Source organism: Artibeus jamaicensis, unplaced genomic scaffold, assembly GCF_021234435.1.
Source record: "Artibeus jamaicensis isolate MK-2021 breed Jamaican fruit bat unplaced genomic scaffold, CSHL_Jam_final contig_482, whole genome shotgun sequence".
Lineage (NCBI taxonomy): Eukaryota > Metazoa > Chordata > Mammalia > Chiroptera > Phyllostomidae > Artibeus > Artibeus jamaicensis.
In genome coordinates this window covers 7,506,684-7,530,842 of record NW_026521857.1, presented here as the reverse complement: position 1 = coordinate 7,530,842, position 24,159 = coordinate 7,506,684, and the positions used below count along the sequence as shown (strand labels likewise).

Below are 24,159 nucleotides of genomic sequence, written 5' to 3'. Positions count from 1 at the left end.
ACTGTAATGCCATTTAAAATGGCATGCAGACACTCCATCTAGTTTCTGCTTGCTTCTCCAGCCTCACACCCATGCACACCCACACTTCCAACATGTTCCAGGGATGTCCTTCAGCTTGGCAGGCCAGCCTTCCTTGGTTCTGTGCCTTCACATGTGGCTGCCCTTCCTCCCTGTTGCACTCTTACTATCCACAGTCCCACCAATGCCACCATCAAGAAATCTCCTATCCATCATTTGGTCTTAGTCCCTAGGGAGATCTTCCCTGACCTCAACAAGTCTAGTCTAGGTGGATTCCCATATGCTCTCCTAGCACCCAGTGCTTCCTCCATCAGAGGGTCTTCCCACATGAGAGCTAGGCTGGCTATGCATTAAACACACAGTCAGCAGCACAGTGGCTGGTACACTGTAGTAACAAATGGAAGAGCTGAATCAGGACACAGAAATAGACTTAGAGGAAATTGAAATGAAGTGCAACTTCAAAAGAATAAAGAGCTAAATTAAACCCTGGTGATTCAAGGGATGTAAGGGAAGGTTCTCTCATTGTGTGCCAACTTTTGCCTTCTTTCCAGTTATGGTTTGCATGTTTGACCAGCCCATCACATTCTGATAAATGATTTGAAGAACTGAATTGAAAGCAAGGTATGCTTCAGAAAAAAAGTTTTCACAGTACACAAACACAGATTATCAATATACCATCTTTTTATAACCTACTTTGAGAAAAATATTTAAATTAAATCTTATTCCTTATTATAGTACCACACCCCTTAGCCTGATGGCAAATGCTTTTCTAAGAGAAGATGGAAAAGTCTGAAGTGCTTGTTCAACCTCTAATCAAAGTCGAGAATGTTGTGTAAATGAAGCTAGTTCCAAAAGAACTGTGTCAACAGAGGGGCAAAGAATGGAGGAATAAAGTTCTACTTATTAATATTCCCACACTGGATGGAGCATTGTTGGAGAATTTTTAATAGTCATCTTTTCCTTGCCCTCTAACAGAAAGATGATCTTAATTCAAACAATCCAGAGTTAATAAGTAGAAAAAATTAGATTTCAACCAATTTTGTTCTAGAGAACAGAACTACTACTAATAGGTAGGACCGACATGGAAATGTTTCAAATGAATGTAGAAGAAAAGATAGTTTAGAATTAGAATCTCCATTAATTGAATAGCCAGTGTTATGGCATGTCTCAATTCTTGAAGTTTTCAAGCAAAATCTAGATGGTTACAACCAGCAGAGTAACACATGCCAGCTGTATTCCAGGCACTAAGTGCTTTATCTAGGTTATCTACTGCCATCTTCTCTATATGTGCATTGATTTATTATTATCCTTATATTACATAAAAGAAAACAAAGACTTAGACTACCCAAAGACATTAACAGCTACCACCTGCTGGTCCAAACCACTGCCATCTCTGGCCTGCATTTACCCTTTTCCTCTTGGTTCATTCTCTATGCCACAGCCAGGGTGACTGTGATGGGTAATTTTAGATGTCAACTTGAGCAGGGCACAGGGTTTCACGTTATTTCTAGTTGTGTCTGTAAGGGTGTTTCCAGATGAGATTAGCGAATAGGGCACACTCTGTCTACCCCATGTGGGTGGGCCTCATCCATCCAGTTGAGGATGTGAATAGAACAAAAAGGCAAGGGAAGAAGATTTCACTCTGCCTGAGTGTAAGAGCTGGGACACCAGTCTTCTCCTTCTCCTCCCTTTAGATGGGAACTTACACCAGTGGTTCTCTTCATCCTCATGCCTTAGGACTCAGACTAGAACTACACTACTGGTTCTCCCGAGTCTCCCACTTGCAGATTGTGAGACTTCACCTCCACAGCTGTGTAAGCCAATTCCTTTACATATGTATCCATATATCTCATATTGGAAATACACATCCTATTGGATCTCTTTGTCTGGAGAACCCTTACTATATGGTGATCTGCTTACAACAATGTTAGATCACGTTACTCTGTGGTTCAAAATTCTACAAAGGTTTCTGCTCTCACATCAGACTAAAGTCCGAATCCTTACTGTAGCCTGCAAGGTCCTACATACCAATGCCACTGCCTCTCTGACTTCATCTGCTACTGCTCCCCCAGGTCGCACACACACACCCACATACACACTCATTCACACTAGCCTCCTTGCTCTGAACACACTAAGCACACCCCCAGCTTAGGACCATGACAGTGCTTGCCTCTGCCTAAAACTCTCTTCTCCAGATATTTATACAGCTATTCCCCATGTCTTTCAGGCGGCCACTAAAAAATATCTGATCAGTGAGACTTCCCTAACCATCTAACATAAAGTGAAAATCCCTTCTCCTGTAGCACTCCCTATGTCCCCCCGTCTGGCTTTGTTTTTCCTCAAAGCATGTATTGTCTGACTTCTGTATTTACTTGTTAATCTCTGTGTCTTGCACTAAAATTTTTGCTATTTGAAAACCAGGACTTGATGCAGTTATTCACCACTATATCTTAACCATCAGAGCTACACATGGCCTGACAAATATATGTTGAATAAATGCAGCCCAGGCAACCAGATTTGAGACCCATTCTCTTAAATGCCAAACCATACTGGCATCCAGGAAAAGGCCTTCTTTCATTAGAAAGGTGGCGGGGGTGTGGCAGGGGAGGACTAGAAGAGCTAAGGTTCCTTCCAATTCTGGGACTATGATACTATGACAAAGTCACTTGGCCTGAAGACTATGGTTTTCTTTTGCTGCTCTCTTCCTCTCTTACCACATTTTACCATTTTCCTTGAATAAGTGGTGAGCATTAGGCATGGATGAGATCATAGGTCCAGGAAGCCAGCTCCTCCTTGAGTCATCTCTAATCCATTTCTCATGCTGTTATAATTTGCTCCTACTTCTCAGATGCTATCTGACCTGCAGCAGCTCAATCACCAATGGAAAAATATAGTGTAAAAATTTGTATTTTAAACAAGTGACTTGACTAATAAATACAAAGCTATCATAGCACTGTATTGAAACTTTTAACAAGTATGATCCATGAGTATAATGAAGTCATTTACAAATAAACCAAGAGAAAGACAAATTCACTGACTCAATGTTGATCACCCAAGGAGAACACAACCTGGCAAGCCAGTATATTTTAGTACCAGAAGCCAACAGAATAAGAGAGGCAGGATTTACTTTTCTGTACATTGAACAGGACTAGAAGACACAGGAATGAAGAGAAAATTTTAAAGCTTCGGGACAGACCGGCAGGTCACGTGACTAGAAGGGGAGACAAAAACTTGTTCTGTGACATTGCTGGAATAAAATGCCTTGTTATTTCTTGCAGTTACAGGGAGTTATCAATTTAAAAAAACACAATGATACTAGACCACACATATCAAGCCAACAAGCAATTATATTATTATATTCTTACTGGGACTAAAACGCTCTTAAATAAATGGTAACTTGAGATACTCTTCCATCCAAATCTTTTACATCCAATCAGAAATGTGCTTATCTATTCCCTTTCAAAGTTGTACTTGTGTTTTCTTGAAGTCCTACTTCAAGATCTTCATTTGGAACACCCAACCATTAGTGTCTCTTTAGACAAATTTAACAGAGAAATTTCTGTCTATTCTAATTGCTAAACTGTTTATTTCAGAAGAGTAGTGAGTTTGAAATCACCTATATAACTTCCTTTTTATAAAATGTTAATGAGGAAGCCAGACAAGATTTTTATAGGATTTTCTTTCTCTAAAATGTTTTTGAAAAATAGAACAGTTCAGTATCCTGACAGAACTTAGGAAAGAAAAGAAGAGCAAAGCCATTTACTAGAGTCTTAGCACTGAGCTAGTTGCTTTACTGGAAGTCTTACATGAAGCTTCATATAACATTTTGAGACAGGTATCATCGTCCCTTACCTCCCTTCATCCTACAGGTGACAAAACAAAGGTTCAGAAAAGCCAAAGATTTTACCTAAAGTCGCACACCATTAAATGACCAAGGCTGAACTTGAGCCTGGGTCTTCCTAGCTTTGCATCTGCACTCTTAATCATCATGTTACACTGGGAGAGAAGATGGAGGTGGCAGTAGAAAACTGGCGTTTCTTTCTCAAAATACAGATATCAAAATCCAGAAGTGAACCACTGCAGGTTCTTTGTTTTATTTGAAAGTTACCAACCACGTGGGTGCACAAATATGTACATTGCCACACAAATATACACGTGCATGCACACACGCACATACGCACACACGCAGAGCTCATTTTCCCAAACTGAAATGTGTCCCGGGCCATACATGGGCTTTTCTTAAAGGTCACCCAACAGGCCCCAAGGAAAAGAAGGGCTTGGTCTGAAATGTTTTATATTTCCTCTCACTTTTTTAAACATTGGAAAATCCATTTGGCTCAGAGAAATGAATAGTAAAAGGAGTTCTAACTACTTTGAGCCAACAAAACGTAATGGAAAAAGGCAAGAATATAGCTGGACTTTATTTTCTTTTTACTCAACACATCCTGTCTCTAATCTGAAAGGTAAATAGGCCATGCCCAACATACCGACTCTTTTCAGGTGAAATTATCTAGGTTATAAAAACATGCAAAAACTGTGTTTTCTTTATTCTTTAATTTACGGCTGACAGAAATAGCTTCCAAAATAAATCAAAGAGGCAAATATTGCTCACAAGGGAGCAAACCCACAAACTGACCCTCCTCTGATAACTCACCTTTGTGAATTTTTCTTCTTTCACTTAATTATAATTGTGTGGTATTATCTTTAAAAAAAAGTGTGCTGCAGAAGCCAGAAGAAGAAAATTTGAGTTTGCATATTTGGATTAAATAGGAGAAAGAGAGAGAGAGACTGTTTGCATATTATTAGTTAGTAGACCAACATTCCTGAGAAATTACAAAAACAAGTAATTTTGCAACACCTCTTTCCATAACTCCCAAATAAACTTCTCTGGCTCCATAATACACCTAATGACTTGTAACTTCAGTCACGCTGGTGAGAGCTACGGCCATTTTTGCCACGTAAATTCAGCTTGCCTTGCTTTATACTACACTTTCTTCTGTATATTAAGCCAAGCAGTTTAACAAAAATCATCTTCGCAATTAGAATGTGGTAAGTTTCCTTTAAAAATAAACTCAATATATTGATGGATTGTTTAAAGTGATGTTCATCACATTCTTTTCTCTAGATGTCACTTAAATCGAGAATTAACTACATGGAATAATTTAAAGCAGCATTCTTCAGAGCTCTAGTTGTAGTGAGTTAACAGGTATTCCACTAAAAAAAAAAGGTATGATCAAATGTAAATGCTTCAAAAGAGATTAAACAGGGTCCCTTGCTTTCCTCTTAACCACAATATTTCACAGGGCCTCTAAAATGCAAATATGCACTGGGTCCCTCTAAGAGAGAAAGAGAACACACCATTTTCCAAGTTAATTTGCATGTGGAACACTCTGTTCAAGGAGTATCTCTGTTTCTCAGAGCCGCAGGTCCACGGACCACACAGGTCAAGGGATGTCTATTGAAAGGCCAGGTATCCCTAGAGATAGGGAATGAACTGGCTAATATTCAGTGTTCAAGTCAAACAGCCTACATCTGTCTACTGGGCACTCCCAGAGCACACTGATGTTGGAAGCAAAAAGGCTTTAACCTCACAACAAATGTTCAGGGATGGATCTTAGGGAAAACAGGACTAGGATAGAATGTATACAAAGCTTGATTAAATCTATAAAAATATGTAAGTATAGCACCATACCTATCAGGAAGACCATTACATTTGGACATTTGCCTAATGAAGGGGAGAGAGGGACTATCTTGGCAAAACCATTTTAAATATTTGGTCTTTCCCAGCCAATAACTGAGAGATGTCATCCAATTACATTTAATGTTGAAAATTAGTAGTATATGACACAATTTAAAAGGTCACAAATTTCTTTTCAGCCTTGAAAACACATCAGATCTCTTTCATATGAGTGCAAATATTTGTGAAGATTAGATACATTTTTCAATTTATTTTTTATTTTTAATGTTTTATTGATTATGCCATTACAGTTATCCCATTTCCCCCTTCATTCCCCTCCACCCTGCATACCTCCTCCCCCCAATCCCCCCTTAAGTTCATTTCCACATGTCACAAGTTCTTTAGATTCTGTATTTCCTATAATATTCTTGCCCTCCTATCTATTTTCTACCTACCATCTATGCTATTTATTTTCTGTACCTTCTCCCCCCTTCTCCTCCTCCCACTCCCCTGTTGCTAACCCTCCATGTGATCTCCATTTCTATGGTTCTGCTCCTGATCTAGCTGTCTTCTTAGTTTGCTTTTGTTTTAGGTATGGTTGTTAACAACTATGAGTTTGCTATCCTTTCACTGTTCATCTTTTTTATCTTCTTTTTCTTAGATAACTCCCTTTAACATTTCATATAAGGGCTTGGCAATGATGAACTCCTTGAATTTGACCTTATCTGAGAAGCACTTTATCTGCCCTTCCATTCTAAATGAAAGCTTTGCTGGATAGAGCAATCTCAGATGTAGGTCCTGGCCTTTCATGATTTGGAATACTTCTTTCCAGCCCCTTCTTGCCTATAAGGTCTCTTTTGAGAAGTCAGCTGACAGTCTGATGGGAACTCCTTTGTAGGTGACTGTCCCCTTATCTCTGGCTGCTTCTAGAATTCTCTCCTTCATTTTAACCTTGGCTAATGTAATTATCATGTGCCTTGGTGTGTTCCTCCTTGGGTCCACCTTCTTTGGGACTCTCTGAGCTTCCTGGACTTCCTGGAAGTCCATTTCCTTTGCCAGGTTGGGGAAGTTCTCCTTTATTATTTGTTCAAAGAACTTTTCCACTTGTTGCTCTTCCTAGTCCCCTTCTGGTACCCCTATAATTTGGATGTTGAAATGTTTAAAGATGTCCTGGAGGTTCCTAAGCCTCTCCTCATTTTTTTGAATTCTTATTTTTTCATTCTTTTCTGATTGGATGTTTCTTCCTTCTGATCCACTCCATTGATTTAAGTCCCAGTGTTCTTTCCATCACCATTGGTTCCCTGAGCATTTTGCTTCATTTCACTTAGTTTAGCCTTCATTTGTTCATCTAATTTGTGACTAAAATCAACCAGTTCTGTGAGCATCCTGATCACCAGTGTTTTGAACTGTACATCTGATAGGTTGGCTATCTCTTGATTGCTTAGTTGTATTTGCTCTGGGGCTTTGAGCTGTTCTTCTTCTTGAGCCATAATGTTTTGGTCTGTTTCTGCCTTTTACTTCTGAGGTGTGGAGCCTTAGGTTTTCACCAGGGCGGGGCCACCCACGTTTTGGGCTTGTGACGCTGTATGTGGAGGCAGGGTCAGAGAGAAAACAATGGTGCTTGCTCCACTTGTATTTCAGTTCCTTCCACCACTTCCCACAAGCAAATTGGGCCCTTCTGGTGCTGGTTCCCCGGTGGGCTTGTATACATTCTAGGACCCTGTGGGGCTCCCCAACATATTCTCTGTGAGTCTGGGAGCCTCTCCCAGTACCTCGACCCTTAAAAGTATTTTCAATTGATGCTTTTAGGCTTGATTTCCCTGCACCGCGGCCCTGGTTTGTGCACTCCATCTGACTGTCGGTTTTTTCACCAGGTTTATCTGCGTGCAAATGTGTGACCATAGTCAGCCCGCTGCCTTGTGCTCTCACTGGGTCTGCTTGTTGCCACCCGGTGCCTGGGATCTGCCAACCACCGCCTGCGAGCCTTAGTTGGTCCAGCAGCTTTTTCCTGCTGGGACCCCTCTCCGCCAGCCGCTGACTCCACCCCTTTTACCAGTCTGGATGAATGGTTCATTGTTGTCCAGTTCAATTTTCTCTCTGTTCTGGTTGTGTTCCAGTTTCTACATCTTTGTTGTTCATAAACTTGGTTCTGCAAGGAGGTACAGTGTTCCCACCTACGCCTCCATCTTGGCCGCAAGTCCTCTTCAATCAATTTTTTTTAAAGAAGAAATAAAAGCTCCAACAATAAGAGTAACATTTCAGGTGAATTTGGTATCAATTGCAAATTTACAGACACTGATGTAATCAGACACATTCAGTTTACTATTTTGGCCAATCATAGGAAATGGGGTATCATGAAGCCAAGCAAGGTTAATGTTAATAGGTACAAAAAGTTCCAATGTTTATGGGTACAAAAAGTTCCAAAGTTGGAGGGTTACCAAAAATACCATGGCATTTGACTTTCTGCTTTTGAGCACTCCCCAACAATAGGGAAGTATGAACCTAGATGACAGAATGATCTAATTGTATAACTCCTACCTCTAAACTGCTGAAGGACATATGAGAAGCAGTTGTTCCGTCTTTAATTGGGAACTGAATCTACTGAAACAATATGTCAGTGTCAGCTCCTTGTGAATATAAAAGACGACCCAAGCTTTGTGCTCTTTACCCAACACTGACATACCAACTTGAATTCTGTGCTATTACATCTCAGTGAAAACTGAATTCCATACCTGCTTTTTGTCCAGTAACACTTGAAAAAAGTTTTCCATTCTGCTTTTAACCAAATGTTGCTTCTGACTCATTAATTTCAAGGACTAGCAAGAGTCTGAAATGTGTGAAAAAGTCAGAGAAATAATCACTCTTGAAGCAGAGCATTCAGAAACAAAGCAAGACCAAAGGAAACTAAAGCTGCCCTGAGATGACAAGGCCAGTGCCTCACTTCCTATCAAGCAACACACACTGACAAGATGAGCAGAACCAGCAGGAACCTCAGGTAGCGAGAGGCCTTCGCCTGCTTGGACGGTCACGTCCCCTCACCCCACACTCCTCACCTCCTGCTAGACTTTCTTTCTAAGCCCTTATCACCCGATACTATAATTTCCTATTCATTATGGCTACTGTTCATTGTATAACTTGCTCTGGTAACAGCAAGGATCTCTACTGGGCTTTGTTTCTTTAACTGACAGATCCTGGGGCCTAGAACAGTTCCTGGCATACAGATGCTGCTCACTAGATTGGTGCTGAATGAATGAACAGACAACGCTATTCTCTGCCATCTTTGGATCCTAGAGTTCAAAACACATGAAAAGGATTTCAGTCCCTTTCCTTTTTACCTAAAAGTCATGCTGAGGCTTCTCCCTACCCAAATTCTCCATCGAAAAATATTTTAAAAGAAAATTGGTATGAATTAACTTAAAAAGGTGCTACATGGATTAAATCAACAAGGAAATTTTATTTTACCTTAATTTGTCTGTTAAAAAAAGAATGCTTAGTAAAGCTTGGTGATAAACATGCCTCTTTATAAATGATTGTACTTCCTAAATGATTCCTTTCTCATTAGTCCCCTTGATTTAACCACCGATCACAGTAACTACACTGCTCAATTTCCTTCACAAAGTCAGGTTATTAAACCCTCATTTGTCCGGTGATTACTGTACTGTTTGTATAATAAATACTAACAGTCTGCCCATACAAGGCCTATCAACGCAAAGATAAGTGGTAAATACTGAATCTAGGCATCAGACCCTCCCCTCTACCACTCTGAGATGCCAGCACTCTTCCTGTCTGACTCTTCACCAACCCACCCTTAGTTTTAAAGTGCTGTTGATTCAAGTAGACTTGTATACACGAGAGAGACAGGGACATAAGTGAAGGAAGGATCATCTGTTTCTGGGCCTATGAACACAGGATACCAACAGAGTAGCTGTATCTTACTACTTTTTCCATTTTTCATGAAAAATTTATAAAATTAGTTATTTTAAATCTCTCAATCAAAAAAAGAAAGAAAGAAACGTGTTGAGGCCAAATGTGGTCTATGGGCATCAGTCTGCAATCTCTAGTTAAAGCCTCAGCTCGGAGATCACTGCACCCAGAGGCCCCTCCTACCCTCGCAGCCCCAGGGAGTAGATGGTCCTGGGGGAGGCCGCGGTAGCCATCCCAATTTCACCACACTCTAGTGGCACACCTTCAATGTGTCCATCTTCCCTGTGGAAAGTATCTTACCCATTTTTATATTCCCAACACCCAGCACTGTGCCTAGCACATAGGAGAAGCTCAAAAAATGTTTGAATAAATGAAAAATTGAGTGAGATCACCTGGGCTCAGACTTCGGTAGTTTTGAACTTGTCAGTCTGTTTCCTGGCTTTATACCTTAACCAACCAACCAACCAACCAACCTTAAGGGAAACATGCGGTGAAGGTCACCAGCATTGATACCAAGTGTCAGAAGGAAAGAGACAAGCCCACACCTGGAGAGTTACAGCATTTCTCTATTAAGAGGAATAAGCAGCCTTCAGCAAATTGAGAAAATTGGAAAAAAGGAGATACAACAAAGTAAAACCGTTGTATACCATGTGCCTTGTAGGAGATGAGCAAGTATATAAAAGAAAACTCAGTAAATTACTACCTGATTTCTCTATCATTCAAAATATCCCATGAACTTATTGATGAGAGTTAACTAAAGCATGTTAAAAATGTCTCTATTTTGTTTCTTAGCTAAAACTTTAACAACAGAAAAACTGTGCTTATCCAACAAATAATTATATTTCACACACAAATTTTACTCTTCCTGAAAACCAGTATATACAGAATTTACCGTTCAAGATACTATTTGGAAATAGACCCAAACGTGGAATTACTCTCCAAAGTAGGATCATACAGTAGCGAACTCAGCTTCTCAGTAATGGATCCTAGACCTTCACATTTCTTCTCTTTGTATTTTCTCATGATGAAAGCAGCAAGGAAAACTTACATCTGTGCAGAAGATGCACTGGCATTCCTGGAGTGTGGTCATCTTGTCCAAAGACTGTTCACACAGGCAGAGTTTGCAAGTGACAAGAGGAGCCAGAGCCAGGTCTCCAGGCGTTGGATTTTCGGCAGTCATAGTGAGGTACTGCAGCCTACCAAGGGAGCCCATCAGCCTGCTCAGCCTCTTTAGTCTCTTTAATCCCTGCAGAATGGTGCAAAGCAGAAAATATTATAGTCATTGATACAGCTAATGTTTAACCAACACAGTCGGATACCAACAGAGAAAATCCTCACCCTCTATGATCTCTAAGCGTACAGTGAATATTTCTGAAAACCATGGGCAAGCATTCCTAAAATTTAAGGTGACCTCACTGTCCTGACTCAAGTCATGTAAACTATGGGAATAATCACTATGAACAAACACTCCATTTAGGAGTCATGCAACTACAAACAATTCAATAGATTCAAAAATAATTAAAAATAGGATGTCACCCAAAACGCTCAACAAAGAACTAACATGTGATTCAGCAATTCTACTTCTAGATATATACCCCCCCAAAAAAATACTGAAAAAGGGACTCACACAGATATTTGCACACCAATGTTAATAGCAGCATTTTTCACATTAGCTAGAAGGTATTAACAATCCAAATATTCATCAATAAATGAATGGATAAACTAAATACAACATAAATATAAAATGGAATATTATTCAGTCTTTAAAAGGACTGAAATTCTTTTTTTAATTTTATTTAGTTATTTTTCAAGTACAGTTTTTTTTGTCTATTTCTCTCCATCCCGGCCCCCCACCCCATGCTCCCCACCTCCCTCCCATTTCCACCCCTCTTAGTTCTCGTCCCTGTGTCCTTCCTATTTGTTCCTCCAAATCCCTCCCCCTTTTTCCCCTTAAATTCCCTTCCCTCTCCCCTCTGGTCACTGTCCCCTTGTTCTCTATTTCAGTGTCTTTGTTTTTATTCATCTTGCTTGTTTGTTTTGTTGTTTAGTTTCCTGTTAAAGGTGAGATCATATGGTATTTGTCTTTCAGCACCTGGCTTATTTCACTCAGCATAATGCTTTCCAGTTCCATCCATGTTGTTGCAAAGGGTAGGAGCTCCTTCTTTCTCTCTGCAGCATAGAATTCCATTGTGTATATGTACCACAATTTTTTCATCCATTCATTTACTGATGGGCACCTAGGTTGCTTCCAACTCTCGGCTATTGTAAATTGTGCTGCTATGAACATTGTGGTGCATAGGTTCTTTGAAATTGATGTTTTAGGATTCTTAGGATATAATCCTAGCAGTGGAATTGCTGGGTCAAAAGGCAGGTCGATTTCTAGTTTTCTGAGAAAATTCCATACTGTTTTCCATAGTGGTTGTACCAGTCTGCAATCCCACCAACAGTGAACTAAGGACCCAAAAAGGACTGAAATTCTGACATACGCTACAACATGGATGAACCTTGAAGACATTATGCTAAGTGATAGAAGCCAGAGACTAAAGCGCAAATGGTATATGATTCCGTTTCTATGGAGTATCTAGAGTAGTCAAATCCATGGAGACTGAAATTAGGAAGGTGGTTGCCAAGAGCTGGAGGAAATGGAAACAAAGTTGTTATTTAATGAGTACAGGGTTTCTGTTTAGGATGTTGAAAAGGTTCTGGAAATGGATAGTGTGATGGTTGTAAAACAATGTAAATACAATTAATGCCACTAAATGATACACTTCAAATGTTTGAAATGACTCTTATGTATATCTTACTCCAATAAAAAAAATTTCAATAGGGTGTTAGTATTAATTGTGTTCCTTCATGTACAGTATTTCATTTATTCTTTTGCAACCATGAGAATTATCTTCTTCATTTTATAGAGTTGAGGTCCTATGACCTTAAGTAACCTGCCAAAGTTCTCCGAGTTTGTATACGGCAGAGCAAAACTCAAACCTCCATCTTGTGGGGCCAAGCCCAGTACCTGGTTTGTTACACCAGAGCTGGCTCACAAGTGAATTATTATGTAGTGGGCTGGAGCAGGGAGAGAGAGAAGTAGGAAGGCAGAGAGGGAGGGAGGGAGAGAGAACCATGGAGTCCATGACCTCGGCTATCATAAGTTCACTGAAACTTTACAAAAATAAAATGTGTCTCCATACACGGAATAACTACAGGAAAGGATATGTCTACACTGAAAAATAAAAATTATAACTGAAGTCCTTTCGCTAGATTGTTTTTATCCAGAATATCTTTAAAAGAGGTAAAATACATATACAAATAAGCTTCCTGCATATTCACAGTTTACTAGTATATTATATCAAGAAAATTCATGTTCTGATGAAATAAAAGCAAAATCCTGAAGTTCTTACTATTTTAAAAAGAGTATGGCAAATTCTAATAAATTTTGCCATAGAAATAATTGTAAATACCCTTTCTCTCTACAAGAATCAGACCTTTTCTTCCCAATTTTGGGGCAAAAGAAATAACACGTTCAGCATTCGCTACAAGGTCCCACAGTTGCTTAAGTCTCAATAAATAGGTTTAAAAAAAATAAAAGTACGAAAGCAATGGAGGGAACACCAAATTAAATGAGTTGGAAAGAAAAAATCTATGATATGTAACTGCACTGAGTTTCTTAATGTCATACCAGAAATAGTCAATAGTTACTAACTCTAGTAATGTGAAGTTATTCAAGGTTTTTCACCTACTACATGAGTGGCAGTAGAAGATCTGGTTAAAAATAGGATGCTAACCAATGATCGGCTTCCAGTATGACACCTCTTGGGAACAAGCCAATAAGGTTCAAGACACGGTGTTCTTATTTGATTAACTATGAATGAGTTACCATTCAAGAGCAAATTAAATTCAAATCAAACCATATATCAAATTCAGGATTTTGAAGTTAAAAAAAATCTCTTTAGTGTAAGTTAGGGGTAAAAAATGAATTATTTTACCTCTCCCCTCTTCCCAGTTTATGCTTAGAAAACTATCACCCATTTGTTTCTCCAACACTCCCCAAAGCACACCGAGGCTCATCAATCTTCCCCAACTGCTGTCTTCGCATCTCTGTTTTCCTGACACTGCTCACGCAACATATTCTCAATTATCTTCCCCCCTAAAAAAGATAAATCCCAAGTCAAACAACAAGAATTGTAGCCTGTAAATGCTTCCTGAGGGGTGAAGATGGGAAATGACACAGGCCAGAACCACACCACCCCACCCCACCCCACAAATGCCAATTGCACTTCTGAGCCCATCTGGGGAAAGCTGCCGTGAATAGATGAGTCTTGCTGTTTCAACCTAGTGAGAGATCTCGGCCCCCTTCAAGAAAGTCACTTATTTCTCAGCCTCAACCTACCATATTTTTCAGAGGACATTAAACAGGCCATTTTTTCAACGTTCTCAAAAACCACAGACATAATTAAATACCTTTTAGAAAGTATATCTTAGAAATAGTCTTCTTTGGAAGGCAGCACTAGAAATTGCGTTAATCAAGGCCATCTGAAACATAATCTTGTCCCTTAGCATACACTTAAGTCTTTACTCCTTAGTCTGTGACATACAGTATAAAATCAAAGTTAAAAAATTTAAATATATCCATCATCTCCAAAAGTTTCCTTCTGCCCTCTTTATCATTATTTTGTGTGTGTTATTAGAACACTGAATGTAAGATCTACCCTCTTAGAAAAATTTTACGTATACTACATAGCATCCTTTTTTAAAGATTTTATTTATTTATTTTTAAAGACAGAAGAAGGGAGGGGAAAAGAGAAGGAGAGAAACATCGATGTGCAAAAGGAACACAGACTGGTTGCCTCCTGAACCCCCCAATCAGAGACTCAGTCCACAACCCAGGCAGGAGCGCCAACTAGCAATCAAACCAGCAACCCCTGCCCCCTTACAGTCTGACACTCAACACAGCCAGGGTTAGGATACAGTATTCTTAACTACAGACATTACATTGTTCCGCTGGTGTACACTTATCTCTAAACTCACCAAGGTGCATACATTAAATACATATAGCTTTTTGTCTGTCAATGAAACCTCAATAAAATGGTTTTAAATATATATAAATTTTGAAATATATTTATATATAAATATTTCACGACAAAACTTTTTATAAAGCAGAGATGTTTTGTTTTTAAAAAAAATTCCAAGCATTCCAATCAGCAATTACTCATGACTCAGTGAGAGAGAGGAAAGAAGTCACGTATTTCATCTCTTTGAGATGTGAACAATCCAAACTAATGCTTCAAAAAGGAGTGATTTATTTTTCTGTGTTCAATAACACCAATTCCCTAAAGGGATGGCTCTCGAATGTTTTTAAAGCAATGGAATTCTATGAACACAGAATCTTGGGTAAACCACTGCTTTCCAAAAGATGAAAGCAGAGAGGTGCTGGGTGAAGCCATGCAGGGAGGCCCAGGCCAGGAGCCGTACACCTTCCCCTCAGCAGGCTCTCGGCCCCATCACAGAAGCTGCAGGCTTCACCGGGCACAGTGGGAAGACCAGCACTTTGGTTTTCACTCTCTGTAGAATCAGCAGTGAGTATTTTACAAATGAATGACAGACACATGGTGGGCATTTCATGAAAAAAGAATATCAAGAAATCCTTTCACCACTGATGTGTTAGAAATTGAGCTCTTCAAGCAATAATCAGGAGAATCCTGATGTTCGCTAACAAATTCCCCTGCACTTGAGATGTCAGAATGGCTGGCTCCATGGTGTCCGAGTTTTCTTCATTTATGATTGTTAATATTCACCAGTCTCCACAACTGGAAACTACCAAGAGTAGAAACTCACCCCCTACCCAAACTACTAGTAAATGGCGAGATTCAGAGCGGGTGTGCACAGGAAGACTGGCAACTCACTTACAGCTCCTCCTGACCCGTTCACGAGACCACATGTTCCGAGGTACACTGACGACTCACCCCTCCCCTCCAGTTTGCAAGGAAAGTCTTCCTCTCACAAAGCCCGTAACTCATTCCCACTCAACTTGTTTTGCCTCATACTTCACATTTTACCTACAATAAGAAAGTCACTTCAATGTTCTACTCTACTGCCTGATTTAAACCAGTAACAATTATAATTACTTCACCATTATGACAACTGTGATACCTCTTACTGAGTGTGAGAGCCAATGAGAAAATAATTTTTGGCAAAGAATGACAGGAAGGGAGGGAGAGAGGAATAAGAAAGGAAGGAATGAAGGAATGAGGAAGGGAGGGAGGGAGGGAAAGAAGGAAGGAAGGAAGGAAGGAAGGAAGGAAGGAAGGAAGGAAGGAAGGAAGGAAGGAAGGAAGGAAGGAAGGAAGGAAGGAAGAGCTCCCTTCAGATTTAAACTTTCTAAAGTAGGTGGTAGGACTGGGTGGGTTGGTGAGGGGCAGACTTCATCCAAATTGTAAAAGTATCACCTGCTTAACTAAACTAATCAGATAACAGGACAGAATGGCTGGGGCGTGCAAGGAAGAAAAAACGCTCTAAAGCATCTGATTTTGCGTTTAATTACCAGGAAGGGGAAATCAGCAGTTCCATCTATTCTGAGTGTCTCTTGCTCTAAAAGTGTTCATTATATGAGAAGCAAGTATTAGCTGATGGGAAAGAACAGGAAAGCCACTTTTTCCCCTCATGTATTTTCATTGGAATTGTCAAAGAAAGGAATACTTCAGAAGCAGTGTTGGAAGCACAAAATGTATAAGGAATTTGCCTGAAAAAGCAGTCTGCTCCAAAAACACAGACAGTGGGCGAGCCAACATTCAAAGTACTTTTAACTGATGTATTTATGCCCATTTCACTACCTAAAATCATAGTAGTTACTCCATTCCATAAAAAGATTATGTGGTTGCAAAGGACAATGTTTTATTAGGATACTTATGTAGTTACTTAGGAATTTTTACACCCTTCTGCCAAAACATTACAACTTAGTAAACTGATAAAGCACAATGAAAGAGACTAAGAGAAATAGAAAGCCACCAAAATGAACCAACTGGATACTACTGATATGACAGAATATTAACGTATGTAAAAATCCAGTTGGTCTGTAGTGAGGTCTTAGTTCCAGGCTACACTATGAAATTCTAAGAGAGTAACTCAAGAACAAGGGACACAACAGAAGAGGAGGTACACAAATACTCTCAAAACGTTTCCATGCCCATGCAAGGCACTAAGTCATCCGCGTGAGCTAACTACAATAAAAGGTTTGAGTACGTGACTGCAATGGGGAATGACTTTTCAGGAAGGGTAGGTGGCGGGAAGGTACAGCCTTGCATAATGAGAGATTCTCACAAAGCGAATATTCTAATACAGCAGAAAGGAACAGTGATCCAGAGGCCTTGTGAGGAAAGCTCTCCCAGTACCAACAAAGAATGACACGCCAGGCAACCAGCTTCCACTCAACACAATCTGAAAATTAGCTTGTATTGATATTGGCACTCTGCCTAACACAATGATTTATTTAGCTGCTGGTTTATGTTCTTAACAGAAGCCATTAGTGACTCTAATACTGACAGAGTCTAGTAGAGTATGGACATTCTTTAGCCATTTGCTGAAGTTCTACCCTAAATTTAGTCTGAAATGGAAGGTAGACCGGCTGGCTGGGAGAGAAGCGAGGACCACAGGTAGTATGGGTGGTAAGGACTTATGGCAGACCTCCATGCTGGCCAGTGTTGTGGTTCTATTCCTGGCTTACACCTTTGACCCACTCTCTGGTCATTCAAGGACTAGATGATCCAGCGTACATCCCATAATATCAGAAAAAAACAGTTCTAATATCTGCCCTGAGAGAGCAAGAACAAACTGGGACATACCCTCTCTAGTAGTTGGAGAAATGCAATTACTCAATTATATTTTATATCTATTTAATTATTTTTAAAAAGAACAATGCTCAAGGCCAATGAGTAAATACATGGCATCACATGTAGGACACTTGGTCATTATTTGAAAAAAAATAAAATAGATTGGAAACTATTCTTTAGAATAAATAAACCCAATAACTGAATAATTTTTACATGTGAGAGAAATAAACCTTCCCCTTTGTGAGGCAGCAACATTGATGGAAAACACTGTGGATCACTGAGCCTCAGGTGTAAAAGGGAAATTCCGTTCTCTTCCCCACCATTTTAAATCGTCACTTAAAGGAAATCAAGAAATGGAAAAAAATCAGTCTTTCATTCCTTAGGTTTAACATCTTTGTCTCGTCAGTTTCCAGGATGGCAATAATATTGTAACTTTGTAATTTGAAGACCATTATCTTTTAAAATGGACCGATATGCTAATATAGCTCTACTACCTTGTCTGTGGGTGAAAAGGACAGGCATGCCATCAAGATGGGCATCTTAAATATCAGCAAGCACTGTGTCCCAGATGGTCTGTTTACTATTTGAAATTAGGATATAAGTGAAGTCTGTTAGGACCATTTTAATAAGATCTGATTTTTTCCAGCTATAGTGAGATATAACTGATACAGAACATTGTGTAAGTTGAAGGTGTGCAACGTTATAACCTACGATACCTATTTTGTGAAATGGATACCATAATAAAGTTAGTTAACAATTCATCACCACATATGGTTGCAATTTTTTATGGTGAGAATAAAAACATCCAATTTTTATATTTTTCCTTCAAAACATACAGGTGAAATACATGGAAAGAGATAAGACATCGTGGTCAACGAAGATCATGAGGTTGTGGCAAACTAATTCTAAACTGTATAAGGTACAGAGCACCTAGGATATCAAGTTTTAACACTGGTAAAATGCTGATCCTTTTTCTAAAAAGCACGTTTCTTTTCTTCTTGCCTTCTTTTCATATTCTCATTACTACCACAGGGTAAGGCCCAAGAGGAGGAAATCCATTCTGACCCTTCCTAACAATAAAAACACATCAGAGAAGGCAGGAGTGAGAATAATAACAGGTCAATGATATTTTTGGCATTGTAATTTTACATTCATCATAGTAGCTCCCTCCTTGACACCACCATGTGCCCTGCCCACCCCTTTTTAATCAGCGGTTCCCTTGCCTCCCACAATTATTCACAGGGCCCTGCTGAATAATCTTCTTTCCCCTGCCTGGCACAACAACAAAGCACAGAAGCAGGAAGGAATGCCACTCAAAGGCAGGTCAGACAATGATGTAATTAACAAATCAAGGAGAAGTGTTATTTCAGAAAGGCTCACAGGAAGAGAAGGGCTGATTTCTTGGGTCATGACTTACCAGCAAACTGCAGTCACTAAAGTACAAATAGCTACATCAGTGCTTTTTTTTCCAAATGAATAAAAGCACAAGTAAATACTGCCTCTTCTATGAAAGTTAAAAGTTGCACATCACAATTTTAATTAGAAACAAATTTAAAACCAGTTTGGGAGAGGAATCTCCTCCATCACACTCTAGGCAAAGTGCAGAGTGTTCATTTTTGTATGCTTTTGCCAAATCATTTTCTTAAGGAACCAATAGTGCAGAACACAAAGTCAACACACAAAGAACTGGATTCCACAGAGGTTAGGTGCTTGGGGGTGTAGATGTACATGCAGCACCTACCTATAAAGAGTAAGCTCGTTGAGGAGACTGTCAACAAGTAGTTTCATGTAATCATACACAGGACAATTTGTGGGTTTACAGCTTCAACCATAGTCCACTGTGTGTGATCACAAGAGAGAAATGAGATGTCCTATTCCATCCTTCCAAAAAGACAAAGAACCAGTTGACTAAAGGTGCAGGACTCAAAATTTATGACTGCAGAGGAATTAGAAACCAAAGAGACATGGCTTTCCAAGCATGTGCTTTCCTAGATACTACCAGCCATGTGACCTGAAGTATCTCAAGCTATAAATATGAGATGTGCATTTCACTTAGGTTGTTGTGTTTTCAATTCAAGGAAGGGATCTGATCACAGATGAGAATTTCCTCATTCCATGTTGCAAAAGCACCAATCACTTTTAGTCTCTTTAATACATTGTTTTCCATTTTTAAGTAACTACTACAGTATGAAGCATTGGGTTACAAGTACTCACTGACCAAGTAAATAAAAATGCCAAAGTTAATAAAAATAAAATATTAGCACAAGACCTCCCACATATGCCTAAAGTGAAAAAAAATTTTAAATTAAAATAATTAAATAAATGGGCTTAGATGTTATGACTGCTCAGGTGACAGGCATCTGAGAAGCCACGGTTGAGATGACAAACATCAAAGTATTTTTCATGCTCAGGTAAAACACCACGAACTGAGAACTACCACTCCAGTTCAAACTCACTTCCAAGTTAATGTGAATTCCACGAGGAGAGAGGCCACATCTTATACAACTTTATATTCTGAGCACCTAGCATTCATATACCTGACAAACAGTAGGCACTCAATACTACAGTAGATACGTTTTCTGAATGTACATGGGAAAAAGAAAATATTAAAGGCCTGGTTCTCATCTGTATTTACTTTCAGCAATTCAAACCCTGGTGATTTACTGCAGCTAAGGAACTTCTATAAATTAAGGCGGGCATCCCTGAAAAAGTCACAGAACTTGGGAGCAATGGCTGCAGGTACCTACTCCGTACAGCCCCAAGTGGAAAGCATGACTTATGGGGGGCAGCGGGGCCCCTTTGCCAAATTCAAAATAATTAGCTGCACAAAGTAAGTTTAGCGCCAAAAACTGTTTGGACTTTGTTCCTCTATCAACATCTAGGTTCAGCATGATTCCTGACCTCTACCTCAAACTGGCAATTTCAAACACTTTTCCAAACCTCGCTTAACTAGAAAGTAATGCCCTTAGTCAAGGCCAGGGGCAACGCACAGGCCAGAGTTAGTTAAAAAACACCACAGAGAGATGATTCCAATGTCCTCATAAATGTTTCTAAAGCATCTAAAATACTGAAAGTACTTTTCAAAATGAAAAACTGAAATATACTTTCTCAGATAAAATGTATTCATATTATTGAAGAGAAAGAAAGTTTCTAGGAAGCTAAATAGATAAAATAAACTTTTTCCTTTCTAACTAGAGCATAACCTCTCTCTGTTGTACAGTTCAGCTGAGAAAACTTGGTTCATAATCTGGGAAACTCAAAAACTAATTATTATTTTTTTAAAAGACATGTCTTAAACTGACCTAGTTTGGAAGCTTGAATGCCTTTAAATTGCCAATAAACTGAAACCATTCATGAGAATGGTGCTTTTGAACGCTGAGAATGTTCTTGGGGCTCAGCACAAAGATATCTGGCATTGATGAGTGTAAATATTTGTAAAATTCTGGGTTTAGACAGTGTGTGACCACATTCAAACCTCACTTCCAGCACAGTAGTGTATAAGAAGCAAGTTATCTAGGGTGATTGGTTTGGGGGTGGGGAGAGATTGGTTGGCTTGAGGTTTTTGTTTGTTTTAAATAAAAAGCCAAGCAACCCAGTTCTGCAACTAAACATCTTTTTAGCATTCTCTACACATGTTTACAGTTTCAATTAGTCAGAGGCTACTTTTGAAGTGGGTTTTTATTTCCTTTCCTATTTTTCCCAGTTTACACCCACTAGAAAGGATAAAAATGCCAGACACAGGTATGCGAGAAGAAGGCATGAATTGGGAGAAAATGAGGCCTTGGATTTCTTAATACAATTCTCTCCAAGTGGCTTTGTGGATTTGCTGGGGCTATTGTTCTATTCCTCCCCGCCTCTTCTTCTCAAGTAGTTCCAGAAGTACTTAAAGGACTTTTACCCATGAAAATGACTAGGGTTGGGAAGAGTGGACAGAATAAAAAAAAAAGGAGGAACCAGCATAGGAATCATATGAAAAGGACCAGAGCTCAAGAGGCTCATCTCAGTGAAAGCTGCAGCTGATACTTTAATTAGCCAACAACTCAGTGAAGACTGGCTGGGTTCCTTCTGCCTCTTACCCACACCCTGAAAACTGAGTCATCTCCAAGTTCATTTTTTGCTTCTGCTTAGACACCCCCAAACTGCTGCTTCAGAAATGATAGACACATTTTTTAAAATTCATACCTGGCTATGTTCAAATAAACATCCAGAAATCTCAAGATATTCAATAAAAGAATACAAATAGTCCCATTAGGAGCTCCAGCTAATGTTGTGATAAGATGTGTGTGTAGCAGAAAGCAGTAAGAACATGAGAGACTATAGTGGAACCATGAAGACAGAGAACATTTTCCCAGAAAGGGGGATTTATTTCTGAGAAATCTGAATAAGAGAAGTATATGCATCAGGGGTAGACTTACAGCAGAATCACTGACACTAACAAGAAAAGCAAAAGGTACCCTGGAAGGGGCAAGCAAAAATACCTTTTCTCTGCTGAAAGAGCAGGAATCAGTTTCATTTTAACTTAAATTTTACTAGAGCAGTATAAGATTAAAATTTTTTTGTTGAAACATCAATTACCTGACAAAATAATCAGCATAATATATGGCCAAGATCCCATGGATAATATAACATCTTGTTCATATCTACATGTGTTAACATACTGCTAAGCATTTCCAAGTAACAGCAGGTAAACACTTGAGGTTATGCCAACTTTTGGTCTCCCCTTAAGAAGACATTGGGAGGTTGGATCTAACCTTGAATTTTCCAACATATTCTGTAGAGACTGTTTTAGCAGAAATTAGTTTCATCTACCTTTATAAAGACATCTATTTTTAGAAGTTAACAGGTGTTTAAGGCATTCGAAATTATTTCAATTCTGTATGGTTGAGGCACTAGACACAGTACAGCTAAAAACCCACGGTATCATAGTTTCCTCTCTGTTTTTCTTTTCTTAGTCCAAAACCATTCCCGTCTTGCAATGCCTACAGCTTTTATTTATTTTTTTAAACTTTATTTTTATTGCCTGCAGTTTTTTAAAAGCGTACTAAACCTACCTGGCTGTAGAGCTATGTTCCTCCGGCCGCTGGGCTTCTCAGCAGCCTCTGGCGCGCACACCGGAGAGGAGAAGCTGTTTCATTCTCTCTCCCCTGTCCTCCGAGCTCTGCAGCTGACAGCTCTGCACTCTGCAGGTCTGTAACAGTACTCGGGCTCCCAGACCTATTGGCCCGGAGGAGGAGGAGGACCTACAACCAACCACCTCCGCCTCGAGAGCCGCCAGGGCGCTGGGGAACCTTGCAGTGCGTGCGGCTCAGCTCGCCAGCAGCAGCGCCCGCAGCCCAGCGTTTATTTATACAGGAAGCGCAGGCGCGGCACTTCCTACTTCCCATCTGAGTCGCACTTCAACCGCAGGTGATGGTCTTTTAACCCTGTCCCGGCCGGCCGGCCGCCCGAGCCGGTCAGGGGCCCGGCGCAATCCGGTCTTCCTGAGCTGGCTCCACTTGGCAGGACCTCTCTTCCTTCTGGGACAGCTGATGCAGAAACGCTGAGCGGGGTATGCAGCTGCAGCCCCGTGCGCCCTCGTCCAGCCCAGGCAGGAGCAAGCCGCCTCTTGGCTTTCAGAGCTTGCTGCTTCTCTGCACTGTGTCCTCCCAGGGGGCCTCTGTCTCTCTCCTTCCCGGCTCTTAAAAAATGTTTTTCTTCTACTTCCAACAACCCAGACCTGCCTTCCCACCTTGCCAGACAACTGTTTTTAGAAACACGTCCCACGCACATCTCATCAAAACACCTTCTATCTAGTTATTAGAATATTATTAACTATAGTCCCTGTGCTGTACTTTACATCCGCATGACTATTCTGTAACAACCAATTTGTATTTTAATCCCTTCATCTTTTTAACCCATCTCCCCAAAACCCTGCCCATCTGGCAACTGTGGAAATGTTCTCTGCATCTATAGATTCAATTGTTAATAGAGACGTATTTATTGCCATTTTATTGTTTTGATTTCTCCTTCAAGAAAACCCTCTAACACTTGGAATACTGGTTTGGTGGTGATGAACTATGTATGGTGTCAGATGGGTACGAGATTTGTCAATATTATCACTTAGTAAGTTATATAATGTCTAATCATAGTGGTGTACACCTGGAACTATTGTAATATAATATTGTATGTCCACTGTAACTGAAAAATAAAAAAATGATTTAAATTAAAAAAAACACCTTGTACCTGATCTGTCCTTTTGTGTCCAATGATAAAATGAAAATTCAAGCAAATGAAATCAAGACCATCTTAATTTACCTCATAAAGTACAGTGTGCACCTTTATGAAAGAATGATTTCACTTTAAATGCTTTCTCAACAAATTATGTGGGGAATGCTTAGTAACCTAACAGGCTGTATTCTCAATTTTAAAAAATGTAACAAAGTAATCCAGAAACTGTGGGAGACTGTGGCGTGCCTTCCTCTCTCCAAAACCTTAGACAATTTGTGTAATGTTTTAAAAGAATATATACCTACTTACTCCCCCAGATGTCAAAAATCACAGTCCCAAATCTGCTGCAATTTACAAATGTCTTTACTCTGATGCAAGAATCTTTCTGTGCTCACTCCGCAACCTTACTCTACTTTTGCAACTGTACACGGGAATGTGCTTCCTAAAAGGGAGACTGGTAAACCCTTGGTGGAAGGGGTCTGAGTGTGCCAGTGAAGGGAGAGCACACAG

At 39.8% G+C, this 24,159-nt stretch overlaps 1 protein-coding gene across 3 annotated transcripts in view; it reads right to left on the bottom strand.

Annotated features, from left to right (window-relative positions):
• Positions 1 to 22,949, bottom strand: part of RNF144B (ring finger protein 144B) — a 74,356-nt gene extending 51,407 nt beyond the window's left edge. The window contains exons 1-3 of one of the 3 annotated variants that reach the window (XM_053668219.1): positions 22,494 to 22,948; positions 13,603 to 13,763; positions 10,668 to 10,865 (exon numbers count right to left, since the gene is read on the bottom strand). In XM_053668219.1, the coding sequence (XP_053524194.1) occupies positions 10,668 to 10,832 (165 nt within the window). In that variant the 5' untranslated portion in view covers positions 10,833 to 10,865; positions 13,603 to 13,763; positions 22,494 to 22,948. Of the gene's footprint in view, positions 1 to 10,667; positions 10,866 to 13,602; positions 13,764 to 22,493 lie in introns of all 3 variants that reach the window. The other 2 variants (XM_053668220.1, XM_053668218.1) reach the window with 2 other exon arrangements.
• Positions 22,950 to 24,159: the final 1,210 nt, after the last annotated feature.